This window comes from Ipomoea triloba, chromosome 9 (genome assembly GCF_003576645.1).
Source record: "Ipomoea triloba cultivar NCNSP0323 chromosome 9, ASM357664v1".
Classification (NCBI taxonomy): domain Eukaryota; kingdom Viridiplantae; phylum Streptophyta; class Magnoliopsida; order Solanales; family Convolvulaceae; genus Ipomoea; species Ipomoea triloba.
In genome coordinates this window covers 11,450,774-11,465,519 of record NC_044924.1, presented here as the reverse complement: position 1 = coordinate 11,465,519, position 14,746 = coordinate 11,450,774, and the positions used below count along the sequence as shown (strand labels likewise).

General features: G+C 33.9%; 3 protein-coding genes across 4 annotated transcripts; 2 read left to right on the top strand and 1 right to left on the bottom strand.

The window, feature by feature from the left end:
- Positions 1-215: 215 nt before the first annotated feature.
- LOC116028865 lies at positions 216-1,381 on the top strand. Of its 2 annotated transcripts, none has more exons than XM_031270706.1 (2): positions 216-450; positions 535-1,381. In XM_031270706.1, the coding sequence occupies exons 1-2, from the start codon at positions 262-264 to the stop codon at positions 982-984; spliced, it is 639 nt and encodes a 212-aa protein (XP_031126566.1). In that variant the 5' UTR covers positions 216-261; the 3' UTR covers positions 985-1,381. The 2 variants fall into 2 exon arrangements, with proteins under 2 accessions (XP_031126566.1, XP_031126565.1); XM_031270705.1 differs by having other exon boundaries at positions 514-1,381.
- A 2,231-nt stretch (positions 1,382-3,612) lies between these two features.
- On the top strand, positions 3,613-5,015 carry LOC116028866 (DNA-binding protein S1FA-like). Its single transcript, XM_031270707.1, has 2 exons — positions 3,613-3,757; positions 4,544-5,015. Exons 1-2 carry the CDS (start codon positions 3,701-3,703, stop codon positions 4,748-4,750), a joined length of 264 nt encoding a protein of 87 aa, XP_031126567.1. The 5' UTR covers positions 3,613-3,700; the 3' UTR covers positions 4,751-5,015.
- Positions 5,016-6,334: 1,319 nt separating this feature from the next.
- LOC116028864 lies at positions 6,335-7,582 on the bottom strand. The gene has a single exon (XM_031270703.1). It carries the CDS (start codon positions 7,353-7,355, stop codon positions 6,459-6,461), a length of 897 nt encoding a protein of 298 aa, XP_031126563.1. The 5' UTR covers positions 7,356-7,582; the 3' UTR covers positions 6,335-6,458.
- Between the last annotated feature and the right edge of the window lie 7,164 nt (positions 7,583-14,746).

Below are 14,746 nucleotides of genomic sequence, written 5' to 3'. Positions count from 1 at the left end.
AAATTGCCTATACAGATTCTTGAGATATATCCAACAATAAGGGGTTCAACGAGTGGTCTTTGTACTGTGGGATGGAGATACTGATTTGGCACACAAAACATGTGGAAAAAGAGTCTCCATTCCTCATGACCACATCTAGCCTTTTCAAATTGGTCCCACACAAATTGCATATATTTTGATACCACAACCCAATACTGTCAGTTTGTATACAAATCTCTTTTCTTATCCTCTTCACCCAACCTCTGAAGGTTATCAATATCCATGGCAGAAAGCTCTGCATTTTCATTGTTAGGTGTCATGGACTGTCTCTGGTTTTACCAGTCTATATTCTCTGCAGAATCCCCTTCAGTACTATGTCCAAAACCCCTTGAATCACTTCAATATTCTCCAGTACAGAACTTAATTCCAGGAAACTATTCATCTTCAACAGTTGATGAGATAACTCCACAGGTAACATCATCAGCCACCTAAACCCATGAATTTTGCTAGCTCTTCTACACTAATTTTTTGAAGTATGCTGCTTTTGTCAATCAGGATGAAGATGAAGAAGAAGAATCTAGGCAGAATGAAACCACAGAAAAGGAAAGGCTGACAAGATTAGATCTTGCAGCCTGCAAAAGCCGGTCTCATTCATTTTCACCCTCTCTTGATAGAATCTGCAAGAGCTTAGGGGAGCTCGAGCTCGAAGAAGTAAAGGGGTTCATGGATTTAGGTTTCATATTCGACAAAGAACAGACAAGCAAGAAGATGATGAGCGTCCTTCCCGGCCTGCAAAGACTTCAACTGATCAACGAAATTAAAGACAAAGACGACATGGAAAGTGGCAGAGTGAGGCCTTACCTATCAGAGGCATGGCTAATAAAGAGTCCCAATTCACCATTGCTAAACCTAAGGATGCCAAGGGCCTCTGCAGCTGTTGATATGAAGAGGCATCTTAAACATTGGGCCAAAACAGTTGCAACTGTCATCCATCAAGAATCTTGACAGTGCCAGGAGAAATCCTATGGTATTTTCATCTGAGACCATAAATAGCAGCAAAATAATGCACCGTGTCACTGCTGACATAGCAGTGTACCACATACCCTGCCTAGCATAAGTTTTTGTTCTCCCAGATTATATCAACCTCTCTTAGCAGTGAGCATACTCTAAAGCACATAGGTCAACTTCTCCACATCTCCACCCACAACTGCAAATACTGAGTTTATAGTTTGGTTTTGTGTAAAATAAAGAAAATTTCCCTGGTACGTTTTGTTATTTAGTTTTACCCGGTTTTGCACTTGTTGCTTCGGATGCCACTTGTATATGTGGGCGTCTAAAAATTGATGATTAAAATGTATTGTTGATAAAAATAAATAAAGAATAAATTTCATTTTTTGTCCTAGATTTATACGCAGTAGTTTACATTAAGTCATTTGTTATCAAAACGTTCACTTTTGGTCATGGTATTCTTTTATCAACAAAATAGTTTAAATATCATTAATGACAATGACAATGATATTTCGATTTTCAATTATAGATTTTTTCAAAAATAAAAAATAAATATAAAGAATATAGTGGTTCTATTTAACTGACATTTCAATGATTTTGTTGATGGAAGATAAAAAATAATTATGTTGCAATAATACTAGTAACAAATAAAGATATTTTAATAAAAAAATTAAAAATAAATTATCACTTATAAATCCAAAACAAAAAATAGAATTAATTCATAAATAAATTATAAATAAATAAATAGCAAAATTCTCTTTTCGTCTACTATTAGTTTGAGAATCATACTTTTGATCTTTTAATTATTTTGAGTGTTAAAATGTATTTCGTTAATTATAAGATAGCAAATCCAGTCACATTTTTTTAATGAAACTCCGGTCACTTAATTATATTTTGAAATGTGATTGTTTTACTTGTTTATGTGAACGTTTTACTTGTGTAGCAAATAAATTTTCATTTTAAATCAATTTTAAGGGACAAAATGTGTTCACTTCATCATTGAAGGACGATAAAATTGAGGAACCAATATGTTCAGTTTATAGTTAAGGACTACAAGATTGGCATATTCTAAATTGAGTTTTAATAATGACTCTTGTGCAGGCAATATTGACTCTTGTGCTTCAATAGGTTGAGAAAGTAGTTATGAACATATACTGCATTGTAATAGAGTCAGTAGTATTCAAAAAAAAAAATAATGAAGTATTATTTAATTACAAGATTGAAAAATTAATTGGGTCATGAAGTATCTAATTAATCAATATGATTATGTCATTTTTTATTAAGACTCCTAGAAAATCGGCTGAGTGTTGCTAATAAGATTTGTCCTTAGTTTTTTTTTTTTGGTCTAGTGGCATCTGATGTCCCGGTTAACATTCCCACATGGATGATGGAGTGGGTTCGAGCCTTAGTGGAGGCAACTGTTGACTCTTTGTGCTTCATTAGGTTGAGAAAGTAGCTATGAACATATACTACATTGTAACAGAGTTAGTAGTACTCAAAAAAAAAAAAGATTTGTCCTTAGTTATTATTATTATTAAATAGTATTTTAGTCTTATGTCAGTTCTTTCTCAACCTACCGAAGTACAAAGAGTCGTGGAGGCTTGAACCCACTCCTATCCATGTAAGGATGGCAACGGGGCGGGGAATGGGGTCCCCGTCCCCGTCCCCGAAATCTCTCCCCGTTCCCTGACCCCGCCCCGTTCCCCGGCGGGGATGGGGAATTATTCCCCATCCCGTCCCCGCGGGGATTTTTTGAATTATACCAATTTTTAAAAAAGACTAATATTATGAATAATCGTATGCCTTTTTACAATTAATTAAGCCTGCAGCTTATGAAAATTAGAATTTCTGTTCCTATAATTCTATGCCTTTTTACAATTAATTAAGCAGCTTACAATTAATCCTACAATGGATTATGACTTTTCTATAATATACATTGCACATGTTCACATAATCACATATACATGTTCACAGAATCACAATTAATCCTAATTCTTAAGCACACTGCAATGGATTCTACTGGCCACTGGAGTTGTTTATTATGTTTTGTTATTAATATTATTAATATTAATAGTATATATATTATAATATAAATATAAATATAAATATTATATAATATTTAATTGGGATTCGGGGTTGGGGTCGGGGATCAGGGATCGGAGTCGGGGTCGGGGCGGGGAATGCCCTCCCCGTCCCCGTCCCCGGCGGGGATTGGGAAATTCCCCCCATCCCCGACCCCGTTCCCCGAAAAAAATCCCCGAACCCGCCCCCGTCAGGGCGGGTTGAATTGCCATCCCTATATCCATGTAGGAGTGTAAATCACGTGTCATTAGAACACACATCTTTTGACAATTTAATTCCTCCTTATCAAACAATGTAATTTGAATTCATATGTTATTTTCATCTTCTTATTTTTTCACTGAATTATAATTGGTCCTTAATTCTATCCTACCAACCAAACCAACTGTTAAGCTTACGTGGCAAGGAGTAAAAACAGAGTTGTATATGCTGGTTTTACGTTTTGCTTGGGTGGATTCTAGAGACTTCTTTTACAGTAACCGACGACCAATAAGGAAAAAGTAAGAAATAGGAGGACCATGGAGCAAATACTACAACTGACTGTTTCTGCCTTCTGGGCTACCGATTTTAAGAGCAAATGAGCCATCTCAGAGTTTAGCTTCAACTCTTCGCTCTAATCGTTTTCCTCTCAGCTATGGATTTCGAAGAAGAGTTTGCAGATCAGCATGTTCCTCCGTCTTTCGATCCAATGGTAAATTTTTCTCTAATTATATGTCTCTGCTAAATTTTCTTCATTTTCACTTAATCTTCGAGACTCATTTCCTGATTAGATTATTTTAGCTCCAATTTTTCTACACGGGGAATGGCGGATTTATATGTAATCGGGAAAGTTTATGGTTTGTTTGATTCGGATTTATATGTGATAGGATAGCATTTGTGTGTGTTTGTGCGTGAGCTGCGGGAAAATGTTTGTCTCGAAAAAATAAACGAAAAATTCAGAGCACCTTTCTGCTCTGGATCTATCCGAATCATGAGGTTGACTCTTCCTGTTCTAGGAATTGGTGTTTCAAGGCTCCTTTTTCCCTATCCTTTCCTTAAATTCTTCTACAAAAGGTTAAATCTTTAACCCCAACATCTTCACAGCCTGGCCAACAGGTAAGAAAATGTAAATCACAATAATTCAATAGCTCGTAGACAATGTTAAATGTCGATGTGTACAAGAGATATTTTCATTTTAAACATAATCTCTATAAGAGTTTCCAACATTAATAAATATTACCTACTAAACTAATGAGCTAACCTCAGGCATACTTCCTTCTTAAATTCTGGGAATAGAGGATCAACACATAATATTTATACTCCAATTATCTGTTTAGACTTTAGTATGGTAAAATTTGTTGGAAAGAATCAGTATTTCATAGAAATTTACTTGAATTCTGCAAAAAAAAATCATTGGTTTCTTTGGTTAATGCATACTCTATAATATTATGCAAAATTGTAACCAACACTTGTATATGATGTGGCAATGGATGAACAGAAAAACGTTGTCACAGCCAAGGGATTGAACCCAGGATTGATTGTGTTGCTTGTGATTGGTGGACTTGTGTTGGCATTCCTTGTTGGAAACTACTTGCTATACATGCATGCACAGAAGACACTTGGCCCCAAGAAGAAGAAGCCAGTCTCCAAGAAGAAGATGAAGAGGGAAAGACTGAAGCAAGGTGTCTCAGCACCAGGAGAATAGATCATCAATCTAGAGAGCTCCAAGTTCCTGCAGCTTGATCGTCCTTGTAGTGTATGAGTTTGTTAATTTTGGTGTATTCAGTTCATGTACTTTAGTTCAGTTTGAGAGACTTTTAGGAATGTGAAGAGAATGGGTAGAGATGGTTGGGTTTTGCAATGAATAATATCCCTCAACCCTATCTACTTGTGATATGATATCACGGCAAAAAGTGAAAGAAAAGCAAGATATGAGTAGGTGGAATAAATCTCTTCTGATTTCTGAATTTGTAGTGATGTGTCACTTCGATTATACCCATACGGCCATATGCATGATGATGAAGTTCAGAACATACAAAGAAAGATCAATTCAAAAACCAATTCCAACCTGCCAAATATCGGTCTAATAGATGAGAAGTCTTACTTATCGTTAAGAACATTGAGGGTTGGACTTGGGTAGGCATTAAATTCTTTGTGCGCAAATATATAGTGTGATAGATGCTAAAGTATGACTGAGTTAGGCATGTAAGTTCAAAGAGCTTGTAGTTAGTCTTAAACTTACTATAAAGTGGACCAAGGCGATTCTAAGGATACAATTGATCAGGAGTTATTGCCGCTCTCCTAATGGGCCCATGATAAGACGAAATTAATTTGGCATGGTATAACGGTGAAGGGCAAATTATTGTGTGGAACATAATCAAATGTACATTTTTAATGTACTAAATGTACATTATTTTTGTACTGAATGTACATTATTTTTATACTATAAAAATAATGTACATTCAGTACAAAAATAATGTACATTTACCTATAAAAATAATGTACATTCAGTACACAAATAATGTACATCCCCTGAATATAATGTACATTATTTTTATACTGAATGTACATTATTTTTATATTGAATGTGCATTATTTAATAGTATGGTCCGCACAGCTGTGCGGACCATGGTCCACACAATAATGATTGAGGGTAAAGCTGGTCCGGGAAGCAGGAGGGGCTTCGAAGCGTCACACGAACAATGTGAGTTGCGTCGAACTTTAAGCTCGTGACACAAAAATCAGAAATTTTGAATTATGAAAAGATAAAATAAATAAAATGTGTCAAAGACCTTGTGGTCAAGCGGCGCCCGGTGCGCCGGTGTACACTCCCATATAGAAGGGAGTGTGTTCGAGTCTCAGTAGAGACATCTATTTACTCTTTGTGCTTCAGTAGGTTTGAACAAATACTAAATTGTAACAGTTAGTAGAATTCAAAAAAAATAAATAAAACGAATTCCATGTTCATGATTTCAGGCCGCCCCCCACCCAAAGAAACACGTAGATGAAGGAGACAGTTGAGAGAAATTGAATTTTATGGCACCACAAACAAGTACTGCAATATATACATACAAAATGCCCTCGAAGTGCGTTGCAGACCGCTGACATCTCGCAACTACAAAACATAAAAAGCATCATTAACCATTTCGTCCTCTTCCACGCATCCTATGTTCCACTATACCACTCAACCCTGTAACTTTATACATACAATAATACCTTCCTTGCAGTGAAATTATATGTTTTATTTTTAATAATCTGTAGATAATTTTTTTTTTTTTAAAGAAAGATAGAGTCTTAACATATTATCTGACTTGATTATTACTGTATTTTTTTCTTTAAGATTTTGGGTAAACAAAATTAGTACAGAAATATTATACCCAGTAAATATAAACAAAAAGAAATTCATAATCTTCTTAGTCTCCAGAAACCAGTCTTTCCCCTGTTCTTGCTGGTTCAGATTTGCACCTTGTGAGCAACAATGGGTGGACTTTATTATTGGGTTCTTGACTTTCTTCTTCTCTGCATTTTTCACCATTTGAGCTCCCAAAATCTTCACTTTCTGATTCCACCGGCTCTGCGTTTCCACAATCTGGTGAAGAAGTGGGCTTTTCTTGGATAAGTAGTAGTAATGTCTGAGGCAAATGCTTGGATTCAATCCCGGAATCATCTGTTTCTGTGGGGGGCTTTAATGGCGAACCCCAGAACCTACAAGCCAGCGATGAAGATCTATATGGAGCAGATCTACACCGGGTTAAAAGCAAAGCATTCTTGGGTGGTGAAGATGAAGATCCAAGAAAAGGGCTATTATTTTCTTGGACTAAAGCTTCGATTTTCACACCGTTTTCTTCACTGCCACTGCTCTCCTCTGTATCCGCCGGCGCCGGAGAACCGGCGGCGTGGACTCCCCGGCAAGACCCGAACCCGAAAAACCGTCCGCATTGGCGTAACAAGGAGGGAATAGGTCTGGGTTTGTGAAATTTCTTCGAAAATCCATGGCAAAATAGAGTCTTGCGGGCCCAACAACAGGGGAGACATTTTTTCCGGCGAGATTCTGAGGCTCCGGCGGACTTGGTGGATCTTCTGACCCGGACTTGGCCTATGCAAGTGACTTTGGGAGAAGACGGCTCCTGGGTAATCTCAACGCCGGCCGCCGTGTTCTTCCTACGCATGAACAAGGAGGAGCGTGAACGTGACCTCCCTTTGCTCTTGCTCCCACCATTGCTCCTCAGAAACCTCATCAATGGCGGCGGAAACTTCTGGGCTCTGCTGGGGCTTGAAACTGGCTTTGTTGAACCCTTCATCATCTTCATCGCCTCTCAACTCACACTCACTGTATATATGTGCCGCATATATGCACAAGTTTCAGTGGCGTTAAAGAGTGGTAGAGAGAGTAGGAGTTGAAGTTAAGGAAGTGATTGAGGTTGATATGCCGTGGTTAATTGATGCGTGTAAACAAGGACCTATTTTTTCTGGAAAATATTATTTTATGCTCCCAACTTTTACTTATCTTTAATGTTTTTTTTAGTGCTACAGACTCTGTTGTAAATTTTGTATTGTAGTATCTGTTCATAAATTATTTTTTCAACATACTTAAGCCCAATGAGACAGCACCGCCTCCACTGAGGCTCGAACTCACCCATTTCTATATGGAGTGCAACCATATACTACTAGATCGCAAGGTCATTGGCCACTTTTCTTCAATGTTCGTTACATTAAAAAATTAAAAAGTAAAAATTAATTTATGAGTAAAATTTTCAAAATCCATATAATAGAACTCATTTTTTGTATTGTCATTGGGGCTAAATTTGACAAAATTTGTGAATATGGTAAATCAATTTAACAACTCATTAAGTGAGAAAATTAATGTCTGCTACACACAAAAAATCCATCGCATTAAATATAACTCTTACGTTACGACAATCACGATTTGATCATATATCTTTATTTACAATCAGCTACCGACCAAACAATTTAGATAGTCGTGTGGGTTAAAGAATTAAAGAAGGATATTTTAATGGCGCACAGATGGGGCGAATCAGAGTGGTGGACTTTTTAGTAATCTAGTCCCACTCATCCAGGTTGTCGCTTCTGTTTGCCTTTATTACACATTCTACTTGCCATTCAAATGCTATGTTAGCTATACCAGATTTAAAAAAAAAAAAAAATTTAATTTGCATTATCATAATCATAATAAGAAAAGTTGCATATCGTGAATATTATAAGGTAAGATTAAGGAAATTTAATATTATCAACAGAAAAGAACCATTGGACACGTCATACCTTTTTATTAAAAGGTGTAATTTACACTTTTAGTAAATTACCGGATTGCTAAAATAGCATCTAAGTTTGCTGATTTGGCATTCAAGCAAGATTTTAAAGGTAAAGATTTAAAAAAAATAAAATTAATTTTACCTATTAAATTGCGAAATTTAAAGAAGAATAAATAAAACTCATCTCAAGCTATTAGTCTTTACCTTTGATTTTGTCTCTAGATTGGAGAAGAAGAGCTTCATCTTTGCATTAGAGACGAAGAATAGGTCAAAAGCTTGTTTCTTTGTTGTTTTTTATGTTAAAAATTAAAAAAGAAGTCATGTTAATGAACCCCTGAAATGAAAATCCGTTTTAAGTAAAATGAAATTCCGCAAGCACATTGTGATTTGATGACATCATTGTTATAGGTAGAAAGTGTACTTTTAAGTTTTTGGCAAGCACAAACGTACATTTGAGTTTTTAAAAATTTATTTTATTACTAGTTTTTCACGCGCATTGCGCGAATGAGATAATGTCCGATGATTATTTTTAAATAAGTACTTCAAAATATATCAATGCAAGATTATATAGGAGATGTTCATGGATAGGTAATTGAATGCTGAATTTGTTTGTTTAAATCAGTAATTCAAAGTATATGAATGCAAGATAATATATGAGAGATTGGTTATAATTGTCACTAAAATAAATATTTGCAACTTTGTAATAACATTAGTCTAAATACATACTTAGTCTAAAAACAATAATCTAAATAAATACTACTTTTGATTTGAATTTTTCTAAATCTTCTTAATTTTCTTTTGGGTAGCATTGTCATTGTATTCATCTTTAGTACTTGTCTTCTTCTTTTTTTATTGGTAGTGTGTCATGTGCAATTGGGTTACTGGTGGTAGTATAGAGTAGTGTTATGCAATGAGATTAAGGTGTAGGAACTTGTAGATTTGCCTTGTTGTGTATATGACTGAGATCATAATTGTACTATGAACTCTTTATTACTAGTTTTTCACGTGCATTACGCGAATGTGATAATGTCCAATGATTATTTTTAAATAAGTACTTCAAAATATATCAATGCAAGATTATATAGGAGATGCCCATGCATAGGTAATTGAATGTTGAGTTTGTTTATTTAAATCAGTAATTCAAAGTATATGAATGCAAGATAATATAGGAGAGATTGGTTATAATTGTCACTAAAATAAATGTTTGCTGATGTAATGTAGTGATGATAATGAAAATGGGTGTGTTTTGTCGTTCCACTGGGGATTGGCGTTTATGACACGTAGAGAGCAGTTACCTAAACTCTAGGCACCAAGGTATTGGAATCCATAAGGATCTAAGTAAATCATATTTGGTTTGGAGTTAAAACTAGAGTATTTTTTTGGTATTTTGGATTAAAGGGAAAACAAGATTAAAAACTAGGTTAATATTCAAATGGGAAAGATGGGTTAAATTAGGTGTATTACTCTATTATTGATGCATTTGACGCTTGGATTAGGTTCTTGAGGCAAGCACTAAATAATCCAAGTTTCCACAAGGATTAGAACAAGGGTTGCCCCATTTCCATGGTGTATCAACCAAAATTCCTTAAGAACAAAAGCTTTGTAAGCCCCAGTCTACCCATATTTCCATAGAAGAGAAAATGGGTTTGAGATTGGGAAGGCTCAAATCTTCCATCCAATTCCCATTGTGTTGAAAGACTTTCCAAAGACAAACAACAATCACTGCGCAATAATTATTGAAAGATAGAATTATAACCCAACTCAAACTCAAGAACCGTACCCTAAATGGGTGTTCATCCCCTTTATGCAATAATCACATAAATAGCATCAATAGAAGCAATAAACACCTAATCTAACCCAAATAAAGGACTACTCACTCATATGTAAGGTAAACATAGCAATATCAAGCAAATAAATCATAAATGCACAATAAATGTAAAGAAGAGATGAAGAAGAGGAAATGAGAACTTTACTATTAAATGTTGAAGAAAGTTGGTGGAATCTCTTCCAAATCCTCAAAATAAAGCTTGCAATGTGTTCTCTAATGTAGATCTAAGTTATTCTAAGCAAATATTTGCTATGGAAATAAGAGAGAGAAGTTCTACACTAACTAGGGTTCGGAATGACAAAAATTGCAGCAGAGCACGTCTAAATCAGATCAGTACAGACCGAAACGGCCCCCCCTACACGGCCCATGTGGGGGGCCATTTCGGCGACGCGTTTCAATTTCCAGGCAGGACCCAAACGGGTGCCCACACGGGCCGTGTGGGTACCCATTTCATTTTTTTTTCCGAGTTTTGCTCCTGCTCCATTTTACGCTCCACTGCTCCTCTCCCTCCTTGAGTGGGATCTTAAGCTACCAAAATTGATCCAAAGCAATCCAAAATGCTTCCTTTATTATCCGTTGTGGAGAAATTCACCTATACACACAAACGAGTAATAAATCTTACTCAAGTATCAACACTTAACTTCAAAAATAGATGAAAACGGGGGTAAAGAGGTGTTTAGAAATGAAGTTATCATTTGCAACTTTGTAATAACGCTAGTCTAAATACATACTTAGTCTAAAAACGATAGTCTAAATAAATACTCCGTACTACTTTTGATTTGAATTTTTCTAAATCTTCTTAATTCTCTTTTGGGTAGCATTGTCATTGTCTTCATCTTCAGTACTTCTCTTCTTCTTTTTTTATTGGTAGTATCATGCAATGAGATTAAGGTGTAAGAAGTTGTAGATTTGTCTTGTTGTGTATATGACTCAGATCTTAATTGTACTATGAACTCTTTATCTTGCAAGCGCCTGTTAATATTTGGCAGTGATAGTTTTTTTCCCCACATATTTATGTGTTGTGATATGTGTGTCGTTGATTGCAGCATTGTTGTAGTCTCGACATCTTTTCGATGCGTCAAGTTGTCACAATGTTATATTGCCCTACATTGTCATTTTAACAATGAGTTTTAAATGTAGTTATGCAAGATAATGATCTAATTATTACTATTTACATATTATTATTAGCATAAAAGCATACCAGTCCTGAGAAAAGAATAATTGCAAAAAAAAAAAACAAAAAAAAAGAGAAGATAATCGAAAGAATATTAATTAAACAAAAAAAAAATTAACCTAAATTTATTTATTTTTTTTAAATACAAGAAAATAATTTTCAAGATTCATTATTTATAATCTTTGATGCTGCCAAGACCTTGTGGTCTAATGGCACACGATTGCACTCTCATATGGAATGTGGTGTGTTCGAGCCTCAGTAGAGGTTATATTGGCTAGGCGCCCTTAGGCCGAAGCGAATTTTTGTGAATTTTTCCCTAGGTGGCCTCCTAGTGCCTAACTCAGTCGAGTCGGCCATGTTAAGTTTTTTTATTTTTTTTTATAAGTCACCGCCTACTGCAATCATGATTCTTGTATATATTTAACAATTATGCCAATTCTGATTGGGATGTAGTTCGAACCTAAGACTTTTCTTATATAAATCAATGAGTAAGTTAAGAATAATAAATAGTTACCCTTATTTTCCTAAAATACTACAGATAATGCTAAAAATCCAACAAATCAATTTTAAATCTAAACCATTGATCATACTAAATAAATGACCATGATTGTTCCTCGTTCATACCGTTCCTATTTGAATATATATGTGTGTGTGTGTGTGTGTGTGTGTGTAGGAGGTCGTCTTAACATTGATTTGTCAACCTCCCCCATAACTTTAGGTTCCCAAACCTTGTCGATAGTAGCAAGATTTTTTTTTTTATTGATCATCCAATAACATATGCTTAGAAATTTATTTTTTTGGCAATGAAAAAAATCTGTAGTTACGATCCGAGAGTCTGTACAGGATAAATTTAGTTTTATAATTTTAATCAATAAATGACTATAAGAAGGTAAATCAATTTAAATTGCGTATAACTCACGAGCTTAATTGGAGATGATTTGGACAATGTATGTTGTAGCCTTGTAGGCCAAACTTTTGCTGTGTGTTCTGCAAAGATTGTACAGCAACGGCGGCAATGCAAACACACATGTGACAGCCTCCTCACCTGAATCTATCGGCTGCAGCACAACCTTTTCTCCCCTTATTCACTCAATTCATTTTACTGCTACGTACTGTTTGTCCCTCGCTACAAGCAAGGCTTAATTACTCAGTTTAAGCTTCGAAAACATATTATTTATGGTGTATTTGGTTCATGAAGTTATATACAAGGAATGAAAATGAAAGTATATTGTTTAGTTTGCAACTTTTTAAAACAGATATATGATTTTATTATTTTTATAATTACAAAATTTATTACCTAATTTAAATCAGACATCATTCTATTAATTCAACATTATTTCATTCTCCTCATTTCGTAGCCTCCTCACTCATCTCTTCTCAGTGCATGCCTATTTATTTTATTGCCACTTTTTAGATCAATTGCCTCTATTTTTTGTTTTGTATTTTTAAACCTTTTCTTCTTATTATAAAGTTATACATAACCAAACATCAATATTGGTAATCATTTCAATTTTACCCTACCACCAAACAAACAAAATTTATCAAAACTCATTTCAATTACCAGATATTTGATTATCATTCCGATTCTGATTCTCATGTTCGAACTAAACATACACTTAGACTTTCAAAATTCACTCCCCATTTTACTCCATCACACAAATTTTTAATATAAATATCTTTTTGAGACCCACAAAATAAAAATAATTATCGTTTGCTTATGAAAATTGAGAGTGAATGTAACTCTTAGGCTTCCAACACAAATGACTTCTTCCAGTAGAGTTTACTTATGGGTGGGTAAAACACCAAGTAACATCACACTGCAAAACTTGACCATTTTCCACATTCTGAACTAAAAATTATTGGGAAATTCACGTGTGAAGAAGGGCAGACCCACCCACTTTCCCTTGCCCACATGCGTTTCTGTACTTTATATTAAGTTATGTTTTGTCAGTATCACTATATAATAATAATAATAATATTAATAATAATAAAAGCATCCTCCTATTTTGCTGTCAAGTTCCCAGCCATGCACCGATTGACGCCACCGTTAATTTATTTAGCATTTATGTTTCTCTTTGACTTTGCTTTTGCTGTCTATTTATAGCTCTGGTTGTTTCTCAGTATCTTGAAAATCATTATCAGCCATTTGAAGTTTCATTTGAATCCTGATTTTTTTTGGAAAACGATTAAATTGGCTACCTAACACAAAAATATAATCAGAGCATTGAATTTAAAAAACTGCAATTAGATCTCTTAAGTAGCTAAATTTGCTTAATCTATACTATATATAAAAACATTATCCTCCTCCAAAATTTCTCGCCCAAACGTAGGGGCATTTTAGTAATATGGTAATTATTATTCTAATTATAATTAATTAATATTATTCTATCATAATATTAGTAATTATGGTAATCATAATATATTAATAATAGTATAGATTGATAATTAGTTATTAGTAATTATGGTAATTCCTTATTAGTAATTATGGTAATTATTATGGTAGTATATTTGTATTTTATAGATTAATTCATATACGTGCATTAATGTAATACCACTGGAAAATGTTTGTGGTAATTAATTATTATGATAGTATATTTATATTTTATAAATTAATACATATACGTGCATTAATGTAATACCACTTAAAATTGTTTATGGTAATTAATTATTATGATAATATATTTGTATTTCATATAGATTAATACATATACATGCATTAATGTAATACCACTGACAAATGTTTATGGTATAGATTTATTTATTTATTTATTATGGTAGAATAAGAATCGATATAATAATATATAAAAATATATTAGTTATAATTGTATGGAATTCTATTAATTATAATTGAATTCCATATATATTATATTCCAATACCTATTTGTTTACAATTTCATTTATTTATTACCAAATTAGCAATTATTACCAAAAGATATGTTATTATTATGTCAATGGTGAAAACATATGAATGGTAATCAAATGAATTACCAATTACCAATTACCAATTATTACCAATTAACAATAATATCTCTGCATCTCTCTCTTTATGGCTATAAATACAAGAACAAACTCAGTCCACCACTACCACCACCAATTTTAATCTCTCTTAGTTCTGTTGTTTTTTCATTTGTGTAAACATCAATGTACATAGGAAGAACCACCCTTCTCCCTAAAAGTTTGATATATTTACTGCTTTTTTTACTGTTCTTATCTTATCTTCTTTGTTCTTTTTCTTTTTTTTTTTAATTCTTTTGGTTACATTCATTGCAGGTTCTTATATTTTGCAATCACAAGCGCTGGGGTTAATTGTTGGTAGCTTCAATTGTCGAAATGTAAGCTAATTTGTCAAATAACTACAAATTTTATTCTAAGTATTAACTATTCTTTTTTAATTGATTTTAACTATTCTTTTATATTTGAAATCTTATA

Excerpts from the sequence above, each read along its gene's own strand:
- LOC116028865 (XM_031270705.1), top strand. The coding sequence starts at position 262 with ATGGCAGAAAGCTCTGCATTTTCATTGTTAGGTGTCATGGACTGTCTC. Across the intron at positions 451-513 it reads TTGATGAGATAACTCCACAG|TATGCTGCTTTTGTCAATCA; the intron begins GTAACATCATCA and ends AATTTTTTGAAG.
- LOC116028866 (XM_031270707.1), top strand. The coding sequence starts at position 3,701 with ATGGATTTCGAAGAAGAGTTTGCAGATCAGCATGTTCCTCCGTCTTTC. Across the intron at positions 3,758-4,543 it reads CTCCGTCTTTCGATCCAATG|AAAAACGTTGTCACAGCCAA; the intron begins GTAAATTTTTCT and ends ATGGATGAACAG.
- LOC116028864 (XM_031270703.1), bottom strand. The coding sequence starts at position 7,355 with ATGAAGATGATGAAGGGTTCAACAAAGCCAGTTTCAAGCCCCAGCAGA.